This window comes from Vicugna pacos, chromosome 15, assembly GCF_048564905.1.
Source record: "Vicugna pacos chromosome 15, VicPac4, whole genome shotgun sequence".
NCBI classification, from domain to species: Eukaryota; Metazoa; Chordata; class Mammalia; order Artiodactyla; family Camelidae; genus Vicugna; species Vicugna pacos.
In genome coordinates this window covers 7,599,212-7,626,963 of record NC_133001.1, presented here as the reverse complement: position 1 = coordinate 7,626,963, position 27,752 = coordinate 7,599,212, and the positions used below count along the sequence as shown (strand labels likewise).

At 57.7% G+C, this 27,752-nt stretch overlaps 1 protein-coding gene and 1 long non-coding RNA gene across 4 annotated transcripts; one reads left to right on the top strand and one right to left on the bottom strand.

The window, feature by feature from the left end:
* Positions 1–5,323: 5,323 nt before the first annotated feature.
* Positions 5,324–26,619, bottom strand: CYP26B1 (cytochrome P450 family 26 subfamily B member 1). 3 transcript variants are annotated; one of them, XM_072937570.1, is made up of 8 exons: positions 26,405–26,619; positions 25,583–25,661; positions 24,135–24,325; positions 20,378–20,602; positions 11,287–11,562; positions 10,857–11,012; positions 9,119–9,403; positions 5,324–8,739 (listed from the first exon to the last, which is right to left on the bottom strand). In XM_072937570.1, exons 3-8 carry the CDS (start codon positions 24,177–24,179, stop codon positions 8,347–8,349), a joined length of 1,380 nt encoding a protein of 459 aa, XP_072793671.1. In that variant the 5' UTR covers positions 24,180–24,325; positions 25,583–25,661; positions 26,405–26,619; the 3' UTR covers positions 5,324–8,346. The 3 variants fall into 3 exon arrangements, with proteins under 3 accessions (XP_072793671.1, XP_072793670.1, XP_006201624.1); XM_072937569.1 differs by lacking the exons at positions 25,583–25,661; positions 26,405–26,619 and having other exon boundaries at positions 24,135–24,613; XM_006201562.4 differs by lacking the exons at positions 24,135–24,325; positions 25,583–25,661; positions 26,405–26,619 and adding an exon at positions 23,595–23,816.
* Positions 24,146–24,657, top strand: LOC140685652 (uncharacterized). The gene is made up of 2 exons (XR_012058901.1): positions 24,146–24,284; positions 24,607–24,657. It is a non-coding gene; the product is annotated as an uncharacterized lncRNA (long non-coding RNA).
* Positions 26,620–27,752: the final 1,133 nt, after the last annotated feature.

Genomic DNA, 27,752 nt, shown 5'->3' with positions numbered 1-27,752 from the left:
TCAGTAACTGTGTAGTATCTTTTTATGGTGACACAGTGTAACTAGACTTATTGTGGTGAACCCTTTGAAGTGTATAAAAACACCAAATCGTGAAACTGTTTAACAGGAACTAGCATAGTGCTGTAGGTTAAGTATACTTCAAAACCAAACAAATTCATATTAAAAGAAATCAGATATGTGGTTATCAGAGGCGGGGATGGTGGGAGAGGAAATGGATGAATGGGCATTCATCCAAAAGTTGCAGACTTCCAGTTATAAGATAATTGAGTACTAGGGATGTAATGTACAACATGATAAATATAATTAACACTGCTGTATGCCATATATGAAAGTCATTAAGAGAATAAATTATGAGTTCTCATCATAAGAAAAAAATTTTCTGTTGCTTTAATTTTGTATCCAAATGAGATACACGTTCACTAAACTTATTGCGATAATCATTTCACGTTTTACAGAAGACAAATTACTATTCCGTACACCTTAAACTTATACAGTGCTGTATGTCAATTATATCTCAATAAAACTGGAAGGAAAAAGTACTAAAACACTTTTAAAAGAAGAGAAAAGTCGAAATCAATGAAAGCAAAACAAGAGAATAATAAAGGCAATAAAACTAAAAGCATCTTCTTTGAAAAAATTAACAAAATTGATAAACCTTTAGAATGATAAAATAATAAGAGAGATGGCACAAACAGGGGCTATCACTACAAATCCTGAAGACTTTAAAAGGATAGTAAGAGAATCCTATAGGCAACTTCACACCCACAAACTCAACAACGTAGAAGAAATGGGCCAATTCTTCAAACCATAAACTCAACCAAAATAAAATAGATTATCTAAAATAGTCTCCTAACCATTAAATAAATTGAATTTACTACTAAAAAGAAATGTCCAGGCCCAGGTGATTTCACTGGAGAACTCTACCAAACAGTTAAAGATGAAACAGCAATTTTATACAATCTCTTCCAAAAAATAGAAGAGGAGAAAATCTTTCCTAAGAAATCTCATTAGGCCAATATTCTGATACCAAAATCACACAGAGATAGTACCAAAGAACTACTAAATATTATCATAAACATAGGTGAAAAAATCTCCAACAAAATATTTGCAAATCATTCCCCAACAAAGAAAAGTCCGGGACCATATGACTTCACTGGTAAATTCTACCATATATTTAGAGAATAACTAACACCAATCCTCTCCAAACCTTTCCCAGAAAAATTAAAGAAAAGGAAACATTTCCAAACTCATTTTCTGTAAGGGCAGCACTACCCTGATACCACAGTCAGACAAAGATGCTGCAAGAAAAGAAGACTACAGATCAATACCCCTGATGGAAGAAGAAGTCCTAACAAGCTACTAGCAAACAGAAATCAACAGCACATTCTAAAGACCATACGCCATGATCAAGTGGGATACTTGATCCTAGAATGCAAGAATGGTTCAGTACACAAAATTCAATCAATGTAATACGTCACATTCACAGAATGATTGGGAGGAAATGATATTATGATCTCAACTGATGCTGAAAGAGCATTTGACAAAATTCAACATTTTTTCATGAAAAAAAAAAACCACTCAACAAATTAGGAATAGAAGAAAGTTACCTCAACATAATATCTGTAATAGCCAAAAACTGGAAACAACCCAAATATCCTTTAATGACTGAATGGTTAAACAGACTGTGGTACATCTATACCCTGGAATACTACTCAGCCACAAAAAGGAACAAATTATTGATGTATGCAATAACTTGGGTGGCTCTTCAGGGCAATATGCTCTGTGGGGGAAAAAAAAAAGCCAATCTCAAAAGATCATGTACTGAATAAATCCACTCATCCAACCTTGAAATGACAAAATTATAGAGACGAAAAACAGATTAGCGGTTGCCAAGGGTTAGGGAGAGTAGAGGCAAGTAGAAAGTTAGTGAATGATCATAATCTTTTAAGTGAGATCTTTGTGGTGATGGACTCATTCTGTCTCTTGATTTTTTTTTCAGTGGTAATTATACAAATCTACAGCTCTGATGAAATGGTACCAAAATATACATACACAGAGTCAGTTTCCTGGTTTTGATATATTTCACTATAATTATGTGAAAAGCCACTGGGAGAAACTGGATGGGACGTGAGACCACTCTTGCACTCTCTTTGCAACTTCCTGTGAATCTATAATTATTTCCAAATAAAACACACGCACGCACAGTCGCACAAAACCCTTGGAAACATGGCAGTCTTTACTTTGATGGAGGAGGAGTTGACATCATAATAATGCAAACCACCTCACCATAAGCAGGCAAGGCTTCCACTTGAGAGCTTTTCTACTTTGAAATATTCATCACCCACCCTCTTCCTGCACTCTTGACACATCATGTCAGCAGCCCTGACCTTCCCCCACCTTGCTAGCTCATTTCCCTCCCTCCTTGGCTGTGTCCTGGGTGTGAATTTCACTTCCACCTGTCCCGTCCCACAATCCCCTCACCCCTCTGCCTTGGGCGGCCAATCATAGGCCACCACTCCGCCCCTACCCCAGAGAAGAAGCAGCTGTGGGAAGGAAGGACCTACCAAAATGTCACATTTATACTGGGCAAGGCCAGAAGGGCTTCTGTGGATGCAGACAAGCCCGGACGGATGGGGCGGTAGCCAAGCAGGTGCACCCTACCCACGGCCCACCTGCCTCCCAGGCTACCCACGTTCCCTCCCAGGGAGCCTGGGATCCTCCCATGGGCCAGCAACTTGGCCACATGACTACTGCCAGCCACAGAATCCCTACTGCCCCTCTGGTAGCCCCCAGGGCAGGCCTGGCTGCTTCCAGGGGGGTGTCACAGAGCCACACTCCTGCGGAAGTCTTTGCAGGCTTGGCTGTCACTCACCTGCTGTGCAGAATGGGGGAGCAATTGGAGGGAGCCAGAGTCTCAGAGTGCCCGGGGCTTGGGGTGTTGAGGGGAGGCAGTCCCTTTACTGGGAGGCCAAGGCTTTAGGGGCTGGAATGTGTCTCCTGGGAGGCCAGAGTCCTGGGGGTGGGGGAGGCCAGTGGAGGCCAAACCTTGAGGCAGACCAACCTGGTGAAAGGGGAGTGGGGCAGGAGACGCGGAGCAGAGCCCGCCTCCCTGCCTGCTATTTCCCCGTCACTGTCTGTATCCCTTGCTCAGCACCCCGGGGCCTCTAGAGGAACGGAGGCTGGCTCAGCCGGAGGCCTAGGAGGCAAGCCGGATTTGTTTTGCTTTAGCGCCAGACACAGACCCACACAGGCCTCCTCTCGCGCTCACTCTTCACCCCCAGGGCCCCTCAAAGCTGCGCTGGCTGCTCTGGCAAAGTGCAGTGTCTGCCCCCACCTGGTCCCCTCACCCTGCTGGCCCTGCGGCCCTGTTCTGTTCCTGGCTCCCAGCCCCCGGCCACCTCAGGCCGCCAGGCCCAACCAAGGCCTGGCTGTTTTGGAAAAGTGCTGGGAGGTGGCAGAATGTGCGGTCTGTGAGCTCCCTCCAAGCTGGCGCCCCATCCCGTGGACAAACAGCGGCCGTGTTGGCCTGTCCACAAGGGCCTGTGTTCTCCTGCCAGGCCAGGAGATCCCAGGGGCCGGCCGCCGTGTGCGGGACGTCACCGGCCCACTGGGCCCATGGAGGAGAGGCCAGGACAGACTGGGTGATGACAGGCCAGCCACCCGCCCAGCTGGGCCCTCCCGCCCCGCGGCAGGGCGGTCAGACCCAGGGCAGCCCAAGGACCACACTTCCCTCACCTCTGCTGCCGCACAGGACATTCCACCGGCAGAGATGGAATCTGCGCTCTGAAAAACTACCACCTTCCGCTGGCACGTCTCCCAGGGGAAGCTGGGGCTGTTGCTGCTGCTTCTTCCTGACCCTGGAGGCCTCTGTGTGGGGGAGCCCCTCGGATCGGGCCTGCGCTGGGAGGGACAGGTGGCCCCCGTTTGGGCCCAGGACCACCCTCTGCTTCTGTGCGGCTGTGAGCAGGTCTCTGCCTACACTGAGACTCTGCTTTAGCTCATGGAAAACGGAATCAGCATGCCCTCCCGTCCCCAGGGTGGAGGCTAGGACTCGGGGCGCAGACCTGGGCATGCTGGGGAGAGGTGAAGCAGAAGGATGACCCAGGGCAAAGGCCTGGGTGGTCAGGCTCGCTGAGCAGCCAGCCTGGTGGCACAGTTCAGGAGATGCTGGGGGGCTTATCTGGGCGGCCAGGCTCTGTGACCCAGGCAGCAGGATGCCCCCGTGTCCTGGGATGTATCTGGGCCCAGGGCTCTGAGCTGAGTTAGGGTCTGACCGACTGTACGGAGAAGAGACACTGCAGCCTCAAAAAGGCCTTTCTCAGGCCGGTGCGGGGGGCGGGGGGTGCTTCCCAGGCTGGCAGGGAGGGCACCAGGCAAAATCGAGGCCGGGACCAGCTGGGCATTGTGAGATCTTGGCCTTGCCAGGGCCGCCCCCCCCGGGTCCTGGTGCAGCTCCAGGGGCCACAGCTCTACCGCTCACTATCATCTTTCCCTGCCCACAGTCCCTCGGGTCTGGGGTCTGCCCTGGATGTCCTTTGTCTCACATTGGACATCATGACCTTTGCGGGGTCACCTCTAGGCTCGGCGGCAGTCAGGTTGCAGAGCACCTTTCCGGAGTGTGGCAACGGACAAAGGGGACATGGTTTCAGTCATCAGTGGGCTTGGGGAGCCCTGCGATGTGCACATTCTACACTATGTAGTCCCTCGGTGTCCCCATCCCGGGGCTCAAGGTCCTGAGAAGTCCCACAGAGAAGGAATCTGCCTGACTCTATTTAACCCTTTCCCCAAACTGATTTGCTCCTGGAATCTATTTGTTCGGGCCACACCCATGAAATAGGCTCTGAGAGCTCGCCTCATGGGGCATGAGGCTGGAAGTCAGGAGAACTGAATTCCACTGTCCAGTTTGCCCTGTGGCTGTGGACACCAGTGTCCTCATCCATGGTAACAAGACGGACTCTGAGATCAGGCCCTCAGCACCGTGGGTTGCCGTGTCTAGGACCCAGACACCTGGCCCGGCCAGGCCCAACCTCACTCGGCCTGGAGCTGGCTCCAGCTGCCCTGGCCCTCAGCAGGCCTCTGGGGACAGTGGCCATCCAGTTACATCTTCCCCTCCCCAGGGAACCTGCTCCTCGCAGGGCAGGCCATGGACTTCTCTGAGCCTTCGCACAAGGAACGGTGGGTTGGCCTCTCAGGACAAATGTTTCGGGAAAGAATGTCCCGCCTCACAGGTGGGACGGGGTGTCAGTCTCTCAGGGGAACATGGGTGGCCAGGAGGACCCTTCCAGGGAGCTGAGAAGGCAGAGACCAGAAAACCAAACAAGGGTGAGTCCCCACGGTTTATTATGGAAGCCTATAAAAGAGCCACATTGAGTATTTCCAAAATCACAAAATGCACAACGTTCATTTTTTAATATGCAACATGGAATATTATATACAGATTAAAACCACATGACAGCAAAAACACTCACACGGCACCAGTTTCATATCAAAACAAAACACACAAGTGCTTTTTCAATATTAAAACAACTGTGATAAAAACATATTAATATTTGAACCATGTTTACAATAGAGAAAAAATTCATATTTTACTAAATAACAAATATTTAACAGCAAAAACTTTATACTAAATATCTATTTTGAATTATAACAAAAATAGTACTTATAATAGTTTATAAAGACAGACACAAAATTATAACATTTATGAAAAAAAAAAGTTTTGTGTATAAAATAACATTATAGCGATCTGGGCAGGGTCACGATGGTGCCCAGAACACATATGCCAGCGCCCAACATCGAAAGTGCTTCAATCTGCAAGCCCGTGGCAGAAAGAGTTGTGTGGGGTTTTGTCTCTTTAACGTCAAGTTACAATAGTTAGGAATGCTAAGTGAGAAAACACTGCTCATCTAATGCTACCTCTAGAGAACCTATACACAGATGCAGACACGGATGGACCTACGGAGACGGGTGAATTTCGACACTGGAACCCTCCTGTCAGCCAGTCAAGAGCTTTCTTCTGTTCTCTTCTTATTGCCTTTGAGACCCAGCGGGGCAAACGATCCCTCTTTCCCTCCGTCACGGGGATGCCCTCAGCCTCGCCTTCTCGGCCCCTCCCAGGCTGGTCACCCAAAGCGAAGGCCACTGAGGCCCCCCCCGCGGCCCTCCAGCCTCCCCGCCCCTCAGCCGGGCCAGGCCCGGCGGGCTTCCTGTCTGAAGCTGCATGCACTTACTCTCAGATATTCAGTCAACAATTGTCTGGGGCTGGGTCAGCTGAGAGGGGCACGGCCCTCCAGACACGGGGCTTTCTGTAGGTAACAAATTCTGCTGCACCATACAGCTATTTTGCAAACTTTGATGAGTCTTTACACACTTTTTGCCTGTTTTTCAGAATGTGGCGAGACAGAGATATCACTAACTTTTTTAATGTCAACTTTTGCTGATAATATCTGTGCTGCACTGGTGTTTTTAACAGTGAAAAGGTAGGAATGAGTGAAAAGCTTGCGCATGGGGTTACAGAGCGGTCCGTGGGGCACGAGCCATTCCTGCGGAGCCCACCACCAGGCAGGTGGAAATGGGGCAGGAGGGGGATGCGCCACCTGCCCGCCGAACCCCGTCTGGGGGCCACGGAGCTGCTCGCAGTGCTTACTGATACGGAGGAGGGGTAATTAGGGGGATCAGTGTCCTGCGTTCCTCTTCTGTGTGTTTTTGATTTTCTCATAAAGACAAATCATCGCTTTTTCATAACATCAAAAGCCAAGAGAGAAACACGAAAAGCAAAAAAAAATCTGAAAACAGACAAAATTACTCCGAGACTCACCAAAGGCCCCAAAACATCCCTGGGAGGCATGTCTTGTTCCCAACACTCCAAAGGCCAGCGGCAGGAGCTACTCCTCTCTCATCCCCTGACCGGCCAGTTCTCACAAATCACATACCCTCCTCGTCAGCTCTCCCTGCAGCGCCCCTCACAGCTGCCTCAGGCCCTGCGCAGACCCCGGGCCAGCTGTGAGGAAGGGCTGCTTCTGCACACACCTCCCCTTGCCTTCTTCCAGTCCCCACCCCCCTGAGCTGGGCTAAGCAGACAGTGGCACAGAGGTGGGGAGGGACTTCAGGGACACCTTTCCAAGGACAAAGGGCAACGGGCAAAGGGAGAGGGTTGAGTGGGGGATGACAGAGGCCTGGCTCCCCATCAGAAGAAAGAACCCGTATTCTTCCCCATACTCACTAGCCAGAGTAGGGGGCACCGGGGTGAAGAGTGACCGAGTGGGAGACGGTGGCAGCCTCCGAACCCCGCTGTGATCAAGGTCTCAGACGGAGCCGGGAGGGAGGCAGGGGGCTGCTTCCCCATCTCCAGCAGGGGACAGAGGCAGAGGCGCTGGACTTCACCCCGGGAGTGAGGCTCTGAGGTTGAACCCACAGAAGGTCTGGCGACTAGGGTGCTGCTCGACCCTAGGCCTGGGGGGCTGTGTAGCTTGCAGAAGTCCTGCCGGGGACAGCTGGGATGGAGGCCAGGGGACAGAGGACACGCTAGTTCCAGTCCCAGGTGGTATCAGTGAATAAATAGGGACAGTGTTGGGGGGCAGCCCATGAGCCGAGGGCCTTGGGTGTGTGTGTAACAGGGAGCAGGGTGGGCTCCAGGCCACCTGGTGGGAAGGTGGGGATGTCAGTGCGCGTGCCCAGGGCCACCAGAGAGGATGCTGGGAGGACAGGGCGTGGGGCTCCTTTGCCCCAAGGTCAGAAGAGAGAAAAAGTAGCAGCAATAGGTAATTTCAAATGTCCAAAATGGCAAGGGGCAGGGCCTCCAGGCTGGTGACAGCCCAGCCTGACAAGGGTGACTGTCGTTCTATTACCCAAGATGCTGTTCCTGCGGGTGCCAGTGGCCACACCCAGAGGGGCACTCGGCCTGTCTAAGCCCAGGCAGAGGGGAGGGGGTGCTGAAGAGAGGGCCAAAGGGAGCACCTCTTTTCCTTCCTCCCCCATGTCAACCACCTGACCTCAAACTAAAAGAGTCCAAAAGAAGAGGGAGGGGAGAGATCAGGGCAGAACATCACAAGCAAAGGCTGCAGCACAGCCCACCGACATTTAACACTGTGCCGGGCACGCAGGGCCGGGGCCACGCCCTTTCCCGGGAGCCAAGCTGGTGGGAACTGGAGAGACTGGAGAGAAGCAGGGCTGGGGAAGGGCCCCGCCCTGCAAGGACGGGGCCCTTTCGACTTGGGGTGGGGCTTGCTGGGGAGAGGGGCAGGGGAGGGCAAGGTCTGGGGGGCCCTCCCTCTTCCCCGGGCTCCAGCCCCCGCCCACACACAGGTTTCTACCCTCCCATCGCCGCCCACCCCTCTAGGGCCTGGCGCCTTAGACCGTGGCGCTCAGCATGGCCTCCGTCTCTGGCAGGATCTTGTTCTGGTTGGAGTCCAGGCCAAAGAACTTGACGCTGAGGCCGTCCACAGGGTGCAGGACAGGGACCAAGGTGATGCGGGGGAAGGTCCGGGTGGCCAGCTCGAAGCGGCTGGTGCTGGCCAGCTCCACGGCCAGCACCTTCAGGAAGAGCTTGGCCAGGTGTTTGCCCAGGCAGGTCCGGACACCGCCGCCGAAAGGGAGGTAATGGAAGCGGCCGTCCTTGTCCTCGCTCCGTGCCTGACCGAAGCGGTCGGGGTCGAAGACGTTCACATCCTTGAACACGGGCGCCGTGTCATGCGTGTCCCGGATGCTGTACATGACACTCCAGCCTTTGGGGATCTGGAAACCCTGGAGGCAAGGTGGGGGCAGGGGTGGGATGAGATGGTGAGAACCAGAGGAGGTCTGAGGGGACCCAGGACTTTCTGCCTGCCTGCCCCCACCCAGCTGTTCCTGGCGGCACCGCACTGGGGTCCTGGGGCCTGGCCAGTCTCCCCTTTCGGCGTATTGATTAGTCCATCTTTATAGATGCCCCCATGCAGCTTCACAGGACATCCAGGTGGGCTGCATCTGACCCAGCATTTGGGGCAGGGTCTCTCCCATCGGTCCGGAAGCTCCCTGAGAGCCCGCACTGTCTCCCCGGCAGGCTGAGGCACCTACCCCGCGGGGAGCCATCAGCCAGCCTCCCACCCCCGCGGCAGGGCCCCCGCCCCATGGCGCCCAGCCTCACGTCGAGCTCGAAGGTCTGCAGCACAGTGCGGTAGCCGCCGGAAACGGGCGTGAACAGGCGCATGACCTCCTTGATGACGCAGTCCAGGTAGTGCAGCCCGCTGAGCGTGTCGAGGCGCAGCGTGCCCTCGCAGGGGCAGCCGCCTCTGTGCAGGATGCCCTGGGCCCGCAGCTCCTCCCGCAGCTTCTCCAGCACGGCCGGGTGCTTCAGCAGCTGCATGATGAGCGAGGTGCTGGCGCTGGCGGTGGTGGCGTAGGCGGCGAAGATGAGCTCCAGGGTCCCGTCCTGCAGCCGCGGAGGAGAAGCACCACTCGCCCACCTGGACCTGGGCTCAGCCGTGCGGCCCCAGCCTGGGGGCAGCCGCTCTCTGCCTGGGTCCCCCGTGCCCCCAGGGTCATCTAGCTGGGCCCTGCCTGCTTCCTCTGAGCATCACGTTGCTGGGGCATTTGGGCCATGATGGCCACAGGTTACAGGGCTAGTCCCCTGGCTGGGCAGAAGCACCAGCCTAAAATTCCCTTGAGGCAGGGCTGTGTCCCACTCACTGCTGGCCTCCAGGGCCAGCGCCAGTGGCCCTCATCAGTGCAGTGAGCTCACAGAAGAAAAAGAACAAATCCCAAGGAGCAGGCACTGCTGGGCGAGGGGGGCTGAGGCGCAGGGTCTAAACCTGGGCCTCCCAACAGGCACCCCAGCCCCTTCCTCCATCTCCAGGAGAAGGACATCTGATAGGTGGTCCGGATTGCTGAGGGGCTGGGGAAGCAGCCTGGGGTCACACCCTCGAGGCCCTGGGATGGGAATGTAGTGAGAAGACCGAGGGGAGGTGGCCCCCAGAAGACTCAGAGCCCTTCCAGGGCTCCCTGGGGAGCAATGATGCCCCATGGAAAGGCCTCAACAAGTCATCTCATTCTAAACCCTGCACTTTACAAGCGTGGATGCTCAGCCCAGAGAGGGGAGTGAAGGAACCTGGGCCCCTAGCTTGCCATGGCATCACCTAAGAGGCACAAAACATTGTGAAATGGGAAAGGCATTAGGGCTCCTTCCTGGATCACCAGGAAAAAAGCTGGAGCCAGACTACAGGGGAAGCAGAGACAACAGGGACGGAGCAGTGTGCGGTCCGTGGCCACCAGCACCAGGCCAGCGTGAGGGTGGCAGAGTCTAGGCAAAGATGAACGGATGCCCCCTCCCCTCACGTGGACTACCCACCCTGGGAAAGGGCAGGCAGGAAGCCCTTCTCGGAGCCCAGCGTGGACAGTCTCAGTGCCCGCAGCCCAGCTAGGCTTGGCCAGTGCCAGGTGGGCAGGGAGAGTGTCAAATGTCATCAACTTGAAAAGGCTGGTGGGAACCAGAGGAGACCTAAATTAGGTCCAAATCTCCCTGCTCTTCCGCAAGAGCTGAGGCTGCCCTCCAGAAAGTGGCTTCCCCTCTGGGCCTGCATTTCCCTAGGTGACCTCCCAGGGCTACTGGGACATGCCACACTGGGAAACGCACTGGAACAGTGAATGTGGGGGAGTGGCCGCCAGCGTGTCAGCAAAGCCGCTAATGCTGAGTCTGTTCAGGGTTTCTAAGAGCCAATTTTCAGCACCTTTTTCAAAATGGCAGATGGGACTACGGGTGGGGAAAGCATGGAGCCCAGCTGCTGTGGGGACCCACCACCAGGACTGGGTGCACAGCAAGCCGTGGGGAGGGAAGGGTGGCCCTACCCACGCGGACTCTCCCACCCGGGGGAGGGAGGGCGCCTCACCTTCAGCTCCTGCATGGTCATCTCCTTCCCATGCTCCTTGCTACTCTCAATAAGGATGTCCAGTGCGTCCGAGTAGTCCTTGCCCTGCGTGCACTGCAGCTTCTCCCGGATCGCCTTTTCCAGGCCCTTCTGTAGGATCTGCCGTGCCTGAATGCCCTGAGAGGAGAAAGAGGCCGTCCGGTCACCCAAGGGGATGGGCAGGGTCACAGACAGCCTCCTCCCAAGGCCGGGCAGGGCCAGGGATGGGGGTACTCCTCTGAGAACTTCCCATCTAAGCTGCAGAGACCCCGGGTGAAGGCTCCACCCCGCCCTCCCGCTGACACCTCCCCTCTCTCTGTCCCTGTGACCGGTCAGCTGCCCCCTCCCTCAAGAAGGGCAGGAAGGGCTCACGGATGCCCAGCTCGCCTCCTCCCAGGCTCTGTGTGCTCACCCGCCGGTAGCCGCTAAAGGGCAAGTCAACAGGCAGGGAGAAGACGTTCTCCACAAACTGCTGGTAGACCTCGAAGAGGTGCCCGAGGTCCTCCTCGGGGATGCTGAAGCCCAGCAGCACACGGATGGCCATGCGGAAGGTGAGCTTCTGTGCCTCCTGGTACACATTGATGGCCTCAGGGTGGCTGCTCCAAGCACGCAGCGTGTCCTGGATCACCAGCTGGATCTTGGGCAGGTAGCTCTCCAGGGCCTCATGGCTGAAGATCTTGGAGAAGACCTGGGGGTCCAGAGGGGCGAGCTGGTCAGATGGGCTGGGGCATGCTCACAAGGCCTGACCGCAGCACAGCTCCCATGACTGCAATCGGGGGAAACTCCAGGTCCTTACTCTGATCGAGCTCAACCCCATCCATCTGCAGACACAGCCCCTCTGCTGGCTCCTCTACTCTGAACACCCACCCTCTACTGCCCATGGCTTGGAGGGGAGGCAGGGGAAGGACAGGATTAAAACACAGTTTATGAAGTTAAGACTTTCCACATCACTCACAGGGTGACCTGAGCTGTCATCTCCTTTTCTGAGCCCCAGAAAAGCATGTGATCCAAACAATGGCAGAACCTGGAGACTAGACAGTCCAGCTGCCAACAGATCTGCAGGCATTGGACCAGCCATGGGGGCAACACAAGAGGTGGCTGGGCGGGGCTGGAGAGGAGGCCTCCACTGCAGGGGCCATTCCTGAATGCCCAGGCCACGGGGCAGAAGTGGCCCAAAAAAATAGAACACAGGTGAGTAGACTGGACAAGGAAGAGGTGGAAAACAGTAGGTGGCTCTTTTACTCCACTGATGGGAGAACAAGAAAGCCTAAGGCTAGACAGCACGCAGGACTTCCTGAGACCCAAAACTGCTCTCACTCCCTGGGAAATAACAAGGTGGAGATCCTAGGGAGTCTGTTAACAGCTGTGCCATGAAAGTGTCTTCAGTGTGGCCGGGTCTGGAGACAGGCGGATGGGGAGAAGGCTTTCCACCCCAGAAGATCAGAAACCCAGATAGAAGCCCTTTTAATTCCTGTATCTTCCCAGTCCACTTTAAGTAGTCAATGAGTCCCTGTCTCCACCTCCCCTGCTTTCTGTCCTCCTGAATCTTGAGCAAGGAATTCCTCAGTCCTCCTGCCCCTTCTTCACCCAGATGCCCCTATGCATGGCTTCAGGCTGCTGCCCACCGTGGACAGGAGAAGGTAAGATGTTAGGTTATTTACTGATGGCCTGTGGGTCTCACTGGTAACCAACAGCCTCTAACCTCAGTCTCCAGAGTCCAGAGCAGAAGGGGGTGCCCCCACCAGCACCAAGGGAAAGGTCATCGGGAAAGGCAGAGAGGGGAGGGGCAGCACAGAGGGAGGAGACAAATATTCCTCTAGCCACACCGCCCCCCAGCCCCACGCAAACCACACACACGCGCCTGCCCTCCCCTCCTGCCCCCAAACACAACCACCGCACAAACTGTAAATGTGAGAATTTCCCCTGCAGTCAGCTCAAGGAGGAAAAGGTAACATTTTCCTGGCCCCAGCCCTGCATGGCTAATGGGAGGGCTGGTTTGTAGAAATAACAGTGCTGGCCCTTCAGTGGCCCAGCCAGGCATTCACAATAGCACTTTCATTCCGAAATTCCCGGTGGGCAGGAGGAGGGAGGGCGGGAAGGAGGCCGGTGAAGGGCAGAGAAGCCAGCACTGTTTGGGGCTGCTCCTGCTACGAAAGGACAGCTGGAATGTGGAAGGATGAGGGGAGGTGGCCAGGGCAGCCCAGGTCTGGGCAGGTCACTCACACCTTGCTCAGTTGTGGGGGCCCTGGGAATTTCCTGGGGTGGGAACTCAGCTGCCACCTCCCTTCAGGGTGCTCTCTGCCCCAGCTCCCCCACCCTAGTGTCCTTAGGATTCCAGGTTCAGCTCTTGGTCCAAGAGTTTTATGGATGGGAGTGGGGCCCAACATTGGCTCACTAGGGGCCCTTACAAAACAGCAAAGAGCCCACAGGATGAGCAGAGAGGGTTCTGTGGGAGCCAAGCAGGCTCACAAGGGAGGCAGGACCATAACTCTGTGACTGCCAGGCCTCGGTGGGGAGGCTGGAGGAGGAGCAGGCAGGCGCAAGGGGCCAGAGCCAGCCAGCCCAGGGCAGAATGAGGTGCACTGCCATGAAGGGGAGAGGGCAGGGGCTGGCCAGGGCCTCCAGCACACGGAGACCTGGGCCCAAAGGTGGGCAGGTGGAGGGGGAATTGAGCAGAGGCCAGGCCCACCAAGACCAGCCGAAGTCAAAGCAGCTAGGCTCTAAGATGCACTTGGGGCTGGGGAAAGGCAGGCTGGGCACCCAGAGACCTGACTTTTAAGTCCAGATCACCCACCAACTTACTGTGTGAGTGTGATCATGGCCAAGTCACCCCTCCCAGCCTCAGTTTCCTCGCCTGTAAATTGGTGAGGTGGAACCAGGTGACCTCTGTGGGTCCTTTCAATGTACAGATCGTATAAACACCAATATCCATGTGTTCTGAGGTACTATCCCCTCAGAGAAGCCCAGAATCTGGCATTGCAATAATCATCCCGTAAGTGCTTGTCAGGCCCCCACTCACACATCCCGTATGGGCTACAGAAGCTCAGGAGGGGCCATCCCAGGGTCACCGAAGGAGGCGCTCAGAGGGTCCCCACTGTACCTGGAGGAGTGGGCCAGACAGGACCCAGGGATAAGCCCTGCCCTGCCCCAAAGGTTACATTGCCTGCGCCCTCTAGCGATGGCTGGCTGAATCGCTCCTCCTCAAACCCTGGGGGCCAAGGAGGGCAGGGAGGACTCAAGGGGACCTAGGACTGAGCAGAGAGACTTCAAGGGCAGGGGGTCCATGCCTTATCTCTAGATGGGAAGGGGCCCTGCGCAAGGCAAGGAGCTGGAATGACCCCAGGAAGCCCACTGACACCCCGCACCTGCAGGCCACCTGGGGTGGGGCTTCTGAAAGAACTGCAGCCATGACCAGAGCTCTTACCTTGACCATCCCGGAGTCTAACTGAATGCTCTGCAGTCCCTTTCCACCTGGCTGTCCCATGACTGTCCTCTGAGCCACACCCCTTCCCCAGCCCCGAGGTGGAGGAATTACTCAGAGAAGCCAAGCAAAGGCAGAGACTGCAGGCACACTGGGATGAAGGGGCTTTGCTCAGAGGTCACCAAGTCCAGGCCCCTGCCTCCGGCCTAGCTGTTCCACAGGCATCAGGGCCTCCCAGGCGCCGGGAAAACTCCAGGGCCTCCTCCCTGGGACCGTGCCCAGGGTGAACAGCGCAGGCACTTCCCAAAGCCAGGGCAGCCCAGAAACCACCACCCACCACAAAGGCCAGGAGGAGGCGGAGGTGCGGGCCAGGGCAGAGGGAGGCCTGGGCACGTGGGGGCGGGCAGGGTCAGGACTCGGGCACAGGGGAAGGCGCCGGGCGGAGCGGCTCAGTATGAAGAGGGGAAGGGTTCCCGGCGGGCCCCAGAGCCCATGCCCTGACCGCAGTCGTAGCAAGAGCCAGGGCTGCTTTGTTTCCCTCTGGGGCTTCCCTGGGAATTCCCACAAGTAAGCCAAGAATGCTGGACAAAGGTCACCGGGAGCCAGCCTGGCCTGGGGAAAGCCCTGCAGAGGGAGCAGCAGGTATGGACATCCCAGCCGGGCTGGTGCCAGACAAAGCAGGGCAGAGGTGCACGGGAGACCCGGGAGCTTCAGGCACGGATGCGGGGCAGGATGCGCCCTCACTCTGAAGGATGTGCTCGGAAACCCTCCCCCCACCTCTACTGGTTTTCCCAACAATGCAATTGGTTCAAGAGCCTGCAACCCGGCTACTCCCTCTCCCTGGAATAAAAGCTGATTCTGCAACCAGGGTCTGGGGGAACCACCAGGGGGCTTGTCAAGGCTCAAACTCCCCATTCTGGTCTTTGCTAATGACTCCCCAACACCCCTATGCCTCCCTCCCCGCTCCTGCCTCTCACCCAGTGCCCTGGGAGAGGCGTTGCTCACTGGACCCCCACAGCCCTGCGTGCTGACCCCTCAGCCAGGTAACCTCCCCTTCTCCACTGGCCTGGCGGCTGTGGATGGAGGGAGAGAGGATGGGCAGCTTCAGAAGCAGGAAGAACCGAGAGGGAACCCACTCCCCGGGCCAGTGACTCAGACTGGGAGGAATGGAAGCGGCTGCCCAGGAGGGTGGGGGCCTGGGCAGGCCACCCCGCCAAGCCACCGGAGCCACGGCCTGCGGAGTGGAAAGAATAACAGAGGGCGGGCAGCCGCCGCGGCAGCTGTCCGCACAGCACAGGGGTGACGCCAAGGTGTGTACTTTATACTCAAGTAAGGGGGAGGCCGAGAGAGGACGTCATCTTCCCAGCTGCCTGGCGTTTCCATGGTCCTTGGCTTTACCCTGGCTGCCTCCCGAGCCAGGCCCCGCTCAGCCCCTCTGATTGGGAGGGGCTGGCCCAGACCCCCCAAGCCTGGGCATGCCCCTTCTGGGTTCCCAGCATCTGTGGGAACGCAGTAGCTGTCCCCCATTTGACTCCAGTTCCAATGGTCTCCACACAACAATGGCACGTGGTAGGGGAGGGGAGGGCAGCACTGAGCACATACCTGCTGGACCACAGAACCTGAGAAGGTCCACCCAGACCCTCTTCCCCTTCTCCAGCCGTAGGTAAAGCCCTTTGGAAAGCTGAGGCCCACAGCAGGAAGGGCCCTTCCAAGGTCACATCCAGGGCATGACTGGCCACACTCACTAGGGTCCCTGAACACCCTGCCTCTGCCACTCCAAACCCCACTGAGTCACCCTCTACCAATCCTGGGGGCTCTGAGTTTATCTAAGAGCCCTGGAGGAGACCCACCTCTATGGCCCAAGTTTACTCCAAGGATAAAGCCAGCTACTCTGGTTTGCTCTCAAAATTTGTCAGCCCCTGGAGATACACCGCTAACCCCTGCCTTTTGGCGTGGGGAACCTGGAACAAATACAACATGGCACAGGGGGCTCAGGGCCAGACGGGACTCCAGCCAAGCCTCCCCACCTCCAACCAAGGCCACAACTGTCTCCCCAGGCTGGGAGAGTGCGCAAACACGTTTCAGCATCACAGCCTTGGACCCCGCCCCACCCTGGGAGGACACAGAAGTGGGGGGAGAGGGAGGGGCAGCCCCGGCCTGGCACAAGGGCAGGCAGAGCGAGGAGCCCACCCCCAGGCGCTGGGCAGTGGGCACCCTCCCCCGCCGACCTTCAGAGAGATCCGCTCCTACCAACCGCCCCCTCAGCAGTTTCTGGTGTTACAGTAACTTTTGGGTGAAGGATCTCTGTTGGCCGAACAAAGGCTCTGTGCCTATGCTGGGGGGCGGGGCAGAGCTCCCAGTACCAGGGCTGCCTGGCTGTGCCACATACCATCTCCCCATCTGATGCAGGTGGGACCTTCTGCCCTGAGCTGAACCTGGCAGATGTGACATTCAAGCCAGGTGCTGTGCATTCGTCCAAAGGCCACTTGGAGCCAGTCTGAGCTGGCCTCCCCCAGGAACCGGCAACCACCGGCCCTCTTGGCTGTGCCCTCCTGCTGAGGCATCTCCTGGCCTCTCCATCCTGACACAAACCCCAGGATACACAGGATTTGAGAGGAGTGCAGTAACCCTGAGCCTGAGCTCCACCTCCACTCAGGATGGGGCCCAAAGGCCAGGTCAGTGACGGGCAGTAGGTGGGCAGGCAGGGCTTCTTAATCTCTACCTCTAAAACCCGGGGAGCTGCTCCCCAACTTCAGCCATGAGCACAGAGGTCCCTAAAGCCAGGGGTCAGGGCAGGAGGAACAAGACCACCACTCCTGGGGTCTCTCCAGCCCAGGGCTCCAAGGCTAAGTGCATCCCTGTGATGCACTCCAAGTTCCCTGCCAGAGTCTCAGGGTCACTGTCTGAAAAGCCCTGAAGATGCCCGCCCTTTGGTCAAAGAGTCCCGGCCCTATCTCCAAAGGGAAAGAGGAAATGTCTGATCCTGGTCTGGGTGGCTGGGCCCTGGGTGCTTCCAGAACTACCCACAGCAACACCCCTCCTTCTCTGTGCCTCTTCCTTATCAGACTCCATGCACCCTTCTAAGGCAAAACCCAGGCTCTCTGCACACAAAGAGGGATACGGTCCCTCCCCCTCAGAGACATCCCAGGCTCCAGGTAGGGGGTGGGTAACAACAGAGGAGGGACAGAGTCTGAGGTCATAGTTATAGGGACACAAGTCTGGCTTCCAGATAGGATTCTGTTAGACTCGGCAAGATATTCTGGACTTTCTCCCTGGCAACCCTACCCTTCTTGGTCCTAGACCACCAGGGCAGCCTTGGACAAACACCTGGAGTGCGGCAATGGCTGTGAGGAGCCCCTTCCCAGCACATCTGGTCAGACCTCCCAGAGAAGGGGTGGGGCAGCAGCCCCAATGGAAATAGTGACGCTCTGAGCTCCCCGCCAGCGGGGCCCCAGCACACCTGGGCCCCAATTCCTGCAAATACATCCTAACCGGGCTGGGGCCTGGCCCAACAGCTGGCTCTCCAGCCAAGTCCCTGCTCCCATGCTTGCACCGTGGGCTAAATAAGGCCTGGGGGGTGGGGGAGGACGGGAGTGGCACACAGCAGCCCCACCCTGGCCAGATTGAGTCCACTGGGCATTGGATCCACAGACTGGCCATTTTCTCCAGGACCAATATGTGTGCCTCTGCGTATACGCTTCTCATCCCTCCAGCTGGATTCCACTTCTTGAGGGCAAAGACCAAGTTTCCCCGCTTCTATGTTTCAAATACAAACCTATGTTTGAGACACAAGACCTGCTATTTAATCCTGTAAACTTAAGTTTATGGAACATCAATTAGAGATTTGGGGGGAAGGACCTTTCCAACTGCCCATTTAACATAGGAGCCCCATACGTGCCACACAACAAGCACGTGACTAGTACACACAGGATGGCCCTCCTGCAGGTTCCCAAGCCACTGTCAGGAAGAGCTGGTCTCTGGCTGCACCACACCCTCCCCCAGGAGCCAGAGGGCAAGGGTGCCCCAAAGAGGGGGACCATATATGCTTCATTCAGGGTTTTCCTTTCTGGCCCTACCAGGATCCCACCCCCTCACCCAGTCCCTACCTCCCCTTTTCTTCGTGGCATATTCCTCCAGCAGCATTCATCTGTGCCCCTCCTATCTCCTCCCCCTTGAACAATGTAAGCCAAAATCTTGGGGCTTTCCAGGGGGGCCCTCCCCACCTGGAGGCCCAAAGCCAAATCAAGCAGAGTGTGCATGAAACTGCAGGGCAACAGCCTCCCCCCAAAGCCCTCTGCACTCCCAGGGTCTCACACTCAGGTCCTGACCAAGCCTCCTGCCTCCCAGCACGCACTCCCCATCTCCACCCCCACCCTCAGCTTTCGCAGCCCCAGGTGGGCTCTGGTGACTTAGATGCAACTCTTTCCAAGGATGCCTGTGTTGTAGGCCCTGCCCTGTCTTTTCGTCCCTTCCTAACAGTGGTTCAGTCTCCCAGCTTCTCTTAGCCTCAGAGTCCCCTTCTCAATCGCTTTCTTGTCAAAGCCTTCATAAAGATAAAATGAGGAAGCAGCCACATTCTTTGGAGCTGGGTTTCTGAGTCTCGGGCTCTCTCCTAACTCTCTGAAAAAAAAAAAAAAAAAAAAAAAAGCTTTCCGCAGAGTCAGAAAGACTAAGAAAAAAAGAAGCGTCCAACATATTTGAAAAGCCCCGATTCCTGAGCCTACAGCCCCCTCCCAGTCACTCCCAAGAACCCTCGTCATCTGCCCCCGGGCTCTGTTAGCTGCTTCCTGCTTTGGTGAAGCAGATGGGGAGACGACTTTAGAAGCCCCTTTCCCAGCCCCTGAAATTCACACTTTGGCCCGGGGTCGGGGTTGGGGGGGAGCGGTGTACGCGCAGACCAGTCCCTTGTGATTTTCCTCCTTTTGTCTGCTATGGAGAAGTACTCTTCACAGGCAGTTCGTAAGACATCAAATACCATAGCATGAATTCCTCTGTTCACCAAGACCACTTCACACACAGGCTTCCGGCGGAGGGGGCTGCCCGCCGTTGCCCCCTCCCCTGTTCCCGCTCTGCTACTCTTCCCGGAGATCAGAGGCCGCCTCTCGCTTTCCTTTGGGTTTCAAACCTGGTGGGTCCACTGACCCAATGGAAAAAATAAAGGGAGGGGAGGTCGTCTGGGCCCCCCTCCCACCCTCTCCCCCGAATCGCGGCTGCTTTAAGCCAGCGGGCCGGCGCCCCGCCCGCCGGCGGCTCAGCTTTCGGGTTACTGCAGTTCAAATAGCACGTGCCGCCGGCGCTCGGAGCCGCGGCGGCGGCGCAGCCCTGGGAGGGGGCGGGGAGGCCTGCTCCGTGCGCGCTGGCTCGCTTCCTCCGCGCCTCTTCCAGGCGCTCGGGAAATCCACGGGATAAACACCCACTTTCTCTTCCTCTTTATGGGAGGGGGTAGGTGCGCTTTGATCCCCCGCCGCCCCTCGGCGGTTCTCCCACCCCTCCACCCTTCCTTCCTCAGTCCAGATCGTCGCGCGCGGTGGCCCAAATTTCACCTCAGTTCTCCCAGGCAGGGCCCAGCGATCGCTGCCCATAAGGTGTCCCCGGCTCCCCGCCCCTGCCCGTGTCGCCCTTAAATCAACCTGTGGCAGGAAGGCTAGGTGTGATTTGAGAATGATCCATCTCAAGTCCTCGGAATTCCAGGGAGTGAAAAGGGGAGCGCTGGCCACCATCCACCCTCTCTTTTTTCTAGTTTTGTGGAGCACGATGAGGACAGGCGTTGGACGCCCCTGTCGCCGCATGTTTAAGTTTTCCAAACCACCCCCCAAATAACTATTCGCTGGGCCTGGCAGTGTGCATGGCGTAGTGGGTCAGCAAGAGGGCGGGCCCGGAGGAGGCCTGTGCAGAACCTGGATCCCAAATCGCAGCCGTCTAGGCTGAAAGCCTCGGGATCCTCTCCAGCACGGTGTGCAAATGAGGACGCAGATTCAGGTGGGGGCGTCCTTGGGGCTCTGAGAACTCCTTACCCCGGGGGGGGTGCACGGGAAAAGGGGGTCAGAGCACGGTTCCGGGGCTCCTAGCCCAGAGCTCTTACCTTGCGCTTGTTGCGGTGGATATCACCGATGGAGTTGGCCACCGTGTTCGGGCCCAGCAGCATGCGTGTGCTACGTGGCCATTCCGTGCTCACGAGGTGATGCTCGCCCATGAGGATCTTGCGCACGTTCTCCGCGCCCGTCACGCGGATTAGCGGCCGCCCTAGCAAGTGCGTCTTGAACACGTTGCCATACTTCTCCCTCCGCGACGACTGGAAGCCAGAACCCTGCGGGGGGGGGGGGGCACGCGAGAAACCTCTCTCAAGGCCCACATCTCCAGATGGGACGCCCTGGAGGCTCAGCCTCGAGGGCTCGCGGGGGAGGGGTGGAGGACCCCACCCGGGGCACCAGTCCTCTACCCCACCACACACACACACACACACACACACACACACACACGTAGGTTTTATTTTTCATAGCATGCACAAGAACTGGGAAGTAGGGCCTAGAGGATAATAAATAATGCAAGGGGGCGAGAGGCCCAGGGCACCCCGCGGGAGACTGTTTTTTAGTAATGACTTGCGGGAGGGAAAAGGTATCCCGGACGGCGGGACTCGAAGCTAGAGCCTCCGCCTCCCCCATCCCCCGCCTCGCGCTCCGGAGACTCTCGGAATAAATATTTCCAGGCTCCCAGCCACGGGCTGGCGAGACCCCGCGGGGTGGCCGCAGGCCAAAGATTATTTATAGCGGTGAGCGGTCGGTGCCCGGAGGCAATCACTACAGATGGGGGTTGGGGTTTCCTCCGTTCGCGGGTGTGGGCCGCGAAGGGACCCGGCGGCCCTCCGAGGGCTCCAAAGGGCAGGGTCACGGGCCGAGAGCCGCGATTTTCCTAATGCAATCTTTGCCCTGGAAATAACTGAAAAGGGCTTTAGTCGCCGCCCTGGAGTTTGGAACGCGAGCGCGGAGAAAGGCGCTTCCCGCGGGGCGGGGCGAGGCGGGGCGGCCGCCCCAGGTAACCGGATCCCCGGCGGCGGCAGCAGCGGCGGCGGCGGCACAAGCCGAGCACGGCCAGGCCCCAGCCCGGGCCCGGCGCTCGGAGGAGCTGGATGTGCCGGCCCCGCGCGGGTACCGGAAACCGAGGGGACCTCCGAGGGGCGGGGGCAGGGGCGTCCCGCTCACCTTTGACGTCGACGCTCGCCACCCAACCCCACATTTTAACCCTTCTTGTGCCGGGCAACACCCGGTGAGAAGGGGAGGGGCGCCACCTGTCAGGCTGTCCCGCCTGCCCGCCAGCAGACGTGAGGATGCGGGCTCCAGACCTGTGGGGTCATGCACCCCCGAAGGGACAACTCGGCTTCCTCTTTTCCCGGGTTGGTCCCCCTCCTCACTTTCCTTTCTTCCACCGAAAAGTATTCTCCATCTAGATGTGTACACACCCCAGCCCTGCCGAAAAGTGACTCTGCAGAACCTGGAGCCCTAATCACTTTTCCACATGCGCCTCCGGCCCGGGCGCGCAACAAGGAGCCTGCCCCGAGCGCCCGCGCCTCCAAAAGAGGGGGGCTGGGCCGCGGGGGACACCGCCCCACTCCCAGGTTGGCGGGTGGGGTAGAACTCCCCCCACCCAGCCGCAGTTCTAGATGGCGTCTACCCCTTTAAGAGAAATCGAGGCGAGGGTGGAGGTGCGACAAAAGGAGGGTGAGGAACGGAGTTCCCTCCCTCGGTCTCTACCGTCTCTCTCACTCCGTCTGACTCTCCTTCTCTCCTCTCCTGCGTTTCCTCTGTTTTTCTTTTCTTTCGACACAAAAGTTGGGTTGTGAATTTTCCGAGGTCGCCGCCGCCTCTCTCCTGCCACCCCCCACCTCTGATCTGCCTAACTATAATTAAAGTGCGTTTTTTGTGGCATTAATAAAGAGTTATTTGTCCGCCGTTTCCACGGTCTTCACAAAGAGGACTTTCATAGGGGCAGCCGCTCGGGCCGCGAGTCCAATTTATACAAAAATGTTGTATTTTTAGCCCTGGGCTCTGTTTAGATGGCTCACGGTGGAAACGGAGAGCCCTTGGAGGTCCCCCCGTAAAATCTGATAAATGACTCCGAAAAAATAAAGCTGGGATTCAGAGGGCTCCCATTAACCCCTTCAATGCTCCTCTACAGGCATCCCCCATTTCCCTCCCACCTTAGAGTCAAAGGCCCCGGGGGCGGATGGATCCAGAGACTTAAGGCCTGCTTCCTTCTCCCCACCTTACCTGTCGGTTGGACACTGAGCCCCAGGGGTCCTTGTGGGATTCGGAGAAAAGGTCAGGGGGACGTCGGAGGCGGGGGTGGAGATCAGGGAAGGTCGGGGGTGACAGACTGCGAATTCTGCAGATTGGCTCTAACAAGGCAGAGGCCGATACCCCTGTGAATTATTTTATTTCCTAAAGTCTCGGCCAAAAACCTAGACCACCGCTGCAGTTAACCCTTTAAGTGTGGTGGCACGGAAGTAGCTCTAGGGATTTCTTTACGGAGTTGGGGGGGTCCCATTGGTTGAAGTGAACCCCACCTTGTTGCACGAACAGTCCCCAAATAAGATGGACTGATTCCAAGACTTGGGAAGACCACTGGGCAGAGGAACCTCTCATGCCCCTCTCGCCCCTGCTCTGCTGTCAATTGGCGCCAGGCGGGGGGGGGGGGCGGGGCGGGGCTGCACGGGGTGTCTGTGTGCGCGCGCGGATTGCACGCGTCTGTTAATTTCAAGCCAAGCTTTCGCACTTCTAAACCTACGGATCTGTACGTTCACCTCCCGCCTCACCTCTCCCGTGCTGGGGCTGTCTGTTTCAGTACAGCCATCCTTCCGCTAACTCGCATCAGCACCCGCCCGACAATCACGCGAGCACACACGCACATAACACACCTCCCGCGGTTAACCCAGAGGACCCCCCTCCCCAAAGAAAAACCTGGAGTGTATCAAATTGCAAAAGCGATTGTCTAGCACTTGACGAGGTTAATTCCAGGTTAATCTCCCCATTACCTACCTGGGTCTGGTTCCCGACGCGCCTACCCCTATTATCACCAGCAGCGTGGGTTGTGCGGCGTCTAACAACAAACACGCGCTCTATGGATCACACCTCTCCCAAGTTACTCTCCCCTGCTAAACCGTCCCCACCCAGTAAGTAAGTAGACCCTTTTCTCCGAAAGCCGGGAAACCTCGGGTCTCAGTCTTATTTTCTTTGGGTTACCTCCTTCCTCCCCCACCACAAAACACACACACTTTCTCGGACCGTGGACCAGGGCAATTGTACCTGGCATAGCCGGTGATGAGGCGGGAACACAGCCCGGATCTTAAAGGGGCAATTCTGGCTGCCACTGGCCCTCTCCTTCTCTCCCTGACTCAGTGTTCGGATCCCAGTGACACCGTCAAAGCCCAAGAGGCGGACGGCGACTGGGGCCTGGAGCGCGAAGGGGCGGCGAAAGCGACTCACAACTGGACGCCCCCTCCGGCTCGCGCTGCGCTGCACCCCCCGCACTCCCGGCCTGGACGCTTTATGCACCCCTGCTGAGTCTCTTGAGACTGGAAAAAGTCAGTCTCGTGAGCCCTCTCGGGTGCGAGTACCTCTCTTACCAGCCCCCTAAACGTGCGCACCCGCCGCCAGCGGGCTCCGAACCACACCGTAGGCGGGCAGGGGAAGCCCGGGCAGCTCAGGCTGAGAGGAGGGAAGGGGCGGGGCGGGGACCGATGCCTTCAGGCTCCCGGCGCCCCCTGGCCGGCCGGCGGCTCCATCTCGCCGGTGCTTGCGGCTAGCGGACCCTGGAGAGCAACGGAGCGAGGAGTGCGCCCTTACCTGTAGCAGCCAGTGGCCGGTCTCTCCGATGAGCGGGAAGCCCATGGAGCCTTTGGGGATGGGCAGCTTGCAGCTCTTGTCGCGAGTGGCAGCCCAGCGCAGCTGCCACAGCTGCTGCGACACGGCCAGCAGCAGCGTCACCGACACCAGGCACGCGGCGAGGGTGGCCAGCGCCGACACCAGCTCCAAGCCTTCAAAGAGCATGTTGGCGGCCGCTCGGGGGATTGGCTGTGCGGGCCGCGGCGGGGGAGGGGAGGGCCGGACGAGAAGGGACGGGAGCGGCGGGGGAGGGGAGGCTGCGGTCGGGGGTCCTGGCACCTCCAGCCGAAACAGAAAAGAAGGGGCCGAGGGAAGGGAAGTGGAGGCTGCGAGGGGAGAGGAGAGAGGGGGGAAATCGCCCAAAAGAAGAGAGAGGAGACACGAGGCGACTCAGAGTGTAACTTTGTTTGTTTGTTTGTTTGTTCCCTTATAGAGGGCTTGGGGGCTGCTCGAGGGGTGGTGAGATGAAGCCGTGAATCAAGCTGGTGAATTAGCTCTCCCCGCAACCATCACATTCGGAAAACTTTGGAAAACTTTGTCCAGCGGGAGCCTCTCTCGTAAGCCCCTTCCCCTGCTCGAAAAAAAAAAAAAAAAAGAAGGGGGACAGAGAACTAGCGGAGAGAAAATACGATCGATTTGCCGAAAGTTTTCCCCTCAAATTCCTAGGTGGAAAAAAAAAGGAAAAAATCCTGAATCCCAAATTCCAACGAACCCCAGAAACTTTGGGTGAGAGGGGGAAGGCTCCCCGGCTGAGGCTAGTGGAGAGGTCGAGCCCAGAGTGCCTGGGCTGCCCCGGGCGGCGCGCCCGAGCCCCAGAGTCGCCGCTGCACCCCCGAGGCGGGCGCGGCGGGCGAGGCGGCGCGGCGGGCGCGGGTGCGGAGCCGGCGGACCGCGGCCGGGACGGGACGCAGCCGGCGACAGAGCCCCGGGCGGGCGCTGGGGCGGCGGCGGCGGCGGCGGGCGGGAGGGGTGAGGCGGGGTGGGGTTGGGGGAGGAGGTGAAAACCCGAGCTGGGCTATTGTATCAATTAAGAAAAAGCAGTCCGTCCTGGGACGCAGTCTCTCGGCTCTGGAGTTGCTGCTGGGGGAAGAAAAGGGGGAAAAGGAAAGGAAGGCAAAAGGAATGAAAGAGGAGGAAAAGCAGGAGGCAGGATTTCAGGGCTGATGGTTTTAAAAGCTTCTCTCAATCTGAATTTGAGCCCAAAGCCAGGCGATGCGTGTGTTTATATAGAGGCGGGAGGCTGCGCCGTGGGCGCTCCGCCAGCCCCCCCACCCCCACCCCCCACCCACCCCCCCGCGCTCACAAAAGCCGGAGGCGTGGTGAGAGGCCGGCGGCCGGAGCGTGTGAGCGCCCGCCGGCCTCCCGCCCCGCCCCGGCCGCCCGCAGCCCGCCGCCCGCCCCGGACCCACTTGTAGCCGCCGCAGGATCAAACTCAGTTCACCTCTCGCCTCTTCTTCCTTCTTGCTGGCGTCTCGCTGAGCCCGGCACCTACGGACGGACGAGATGAGACACACACACACACACACACCACACACACACACTCACACACACGGTGCGCACTCGCACGGTGCCCGCTTGGCTGCTAGGCTACTTCCCTCCCTCTTTTCCTCCCTCCCAGGCCCCCTTCTCCCACCCCAGGCAGTCCCGTCTGGGCCGTCGCCCCAGCAGCTGAGGTCTCTGCCGGACTGCCACTCGAATGAGGGCTCCAAAAGCCCCTGAACCTGTGCTTAGGGTCCCCAGCCCCTATCCCACGGAACCCCGTGATTCCTATCTGCCAGGAACCCTCAATCTTCTCATTTGCTACTCCCAATCCCTTCACCCTGGGGTCCCCCATCCCGGACCCGGACATCACCAAACCTCGGATGCCAAGGCCCCTCCCCCTCTCCATATGGCTTACCCTACAAGACCCCGACGTTCCCCTCTCCCCGTCTGCGTCCCGGGCCGCTAACGTTGCAGCCCTTCCTCTCGGACACCTTGAGACCCTCTAATTTTGTAGTCCCCCAGCCCTCCGCAGCGTCGGAGGGACCCCGATGCTGGTCCCGGCGAATGTCCCGCGCCGAGGACAAATGCGGCGGCCCCGGCACCCGGAGGCAGGAGGAGTCGGGTACAAGTGTTCATTGATAAATTAGTAAATAAACATGCCGGGTGAGCGCGGTCACCTTCTCCCAGCCCGCCTCTGAGGGCCCAGTGCGCGTGCCTGTGCAAGAGGTGCGTGTGGCCCGGGGCCGCACCTGTGTGCGCGCGCGTGTGGGTCCCCCGGTCGGCCCGACGTCTGTGGAGCTATGTAGTGTGTCTGCGGGCTTGTGTTCTCTCTGGAGCTGGATGTGTGTCTGTGCATCGTGCATCCGTCTGTCATCTGGCCTCTCCTCCTGCGTGTCTGTGATACATGGAGCTATGCTTGCCAACCCCGACAGCGTCTAGCTAGCGCCTGCCTCGCCCTCTCCTGCGCGTCTTGTTTCTCCAGCCCCGTTTCCCCCTCGTTCATTCTCGTACTCTCAGATCAGAAGACCTAACCTTCAGTTGAGGATTTTATGTGTGTAAACGAAACTAGACTCCCCTTTTAACACCTCCCTGCACCCAATGAGAGTTCTATTTCAGAGTTCCCCAGAAGAGAATGCGTGTGAGTGTCTAAGGGGCGAGCATCTGTGCTGTCCCTCCCTGTGTGAGCGCTTCCGCGGTTCATGGGGCAGGCGGAGATTTAAAAGCTTGTCTGTTGCTTCTAGCGCTGGGGCATCTCGACTCTCACTCTCTGCCCTGGAACCCCACCTGGTGGACAGTCGTAGCACTACAGATTCAGGGGGAAGCAATTCCTGCTCCCCTTGCCCTCCGGCTCCTTTCACGGTGGAAGACGAACCCCAAGGGCCTGCATGTACACTCTTAAGTGGCTCCGCTTCTGCCTCAGCGCCTTCAGACCTCCATCCCTGGCGGCTTGGGGCCCAGACACTCATAAAGTCTCTGTGAGGGCCACTGTGACCCCAGAAAGAGAGAGCAGAGGCGGGGAAGTTTCACAGGACAGTCAACTCTAGACTGGGTACCCAGGAGCCCTGATACCAAAGCCACACCGTTCCTACCTGGGGGTGAGGCTGGGCGAGAATGGGGCTAGGGAAGATTATTGACGCCCTGCTGTTTCGAAGAGCCTTCAGAGTCTAGCCTGATCTCCAGACACAGCACTCCCCAGAGGTGGCCAAACACCCAAGGTGACCTTGGGGAACCACCTGTGGAGGTATCAACCTCTGAAAGGATGGACACAGCCTTGTAGAGATGCAAATAGATGCACAGGCCAATACTGAGCACCCTTGTGTGCACCCACACTCGCATGCACGTGCGTGCGCACACGCACGCACACACACACACACACACACACAGAAAGGCGCAGGCACACATACTTAGGCGATTATTGTCAACAAATTCACGCAGCACACCCGCCTCCAACCTCAAGAGACCACGGGAGGTGTCTGCTCTGCCGGGATCACAGCAAAAGTCTCCAGGAACTTATTGTCTTCCCCTCCCCCGACTTCACTGATGGCTTTGGGCACTTCCATCCTCTCCTCCTGTTCAGGTGGGAGTTGGGAGGGGGCA

Excerpts from the sequence above, each read along its gene's own strand:
- CYP26B1 (XM_072937569.1), bottom strand. The coding sequence starts at position 24,338 with ATGCTCTTTGAAGGCTTGGAGCTGGTGTCGGCGCTGGCCACCCTCGCC. Across the intron at positions 20,603-24,134 it reads CCGGCCACTGGCTGCTACAG|GGTTCTGGCTTCCAGTCGTC; the intron begins GTAAGGGCGCAC and ends CCCCCCCCGCAG. Across the intron at positions 8,740-9,118 it reads TGCAGACCTTCGAGCTCGAC|GGTTTCCAGATCCCCAAAGG; the intron begins GTGAGGCTGGGC and ends CCTTGCCTCCAG.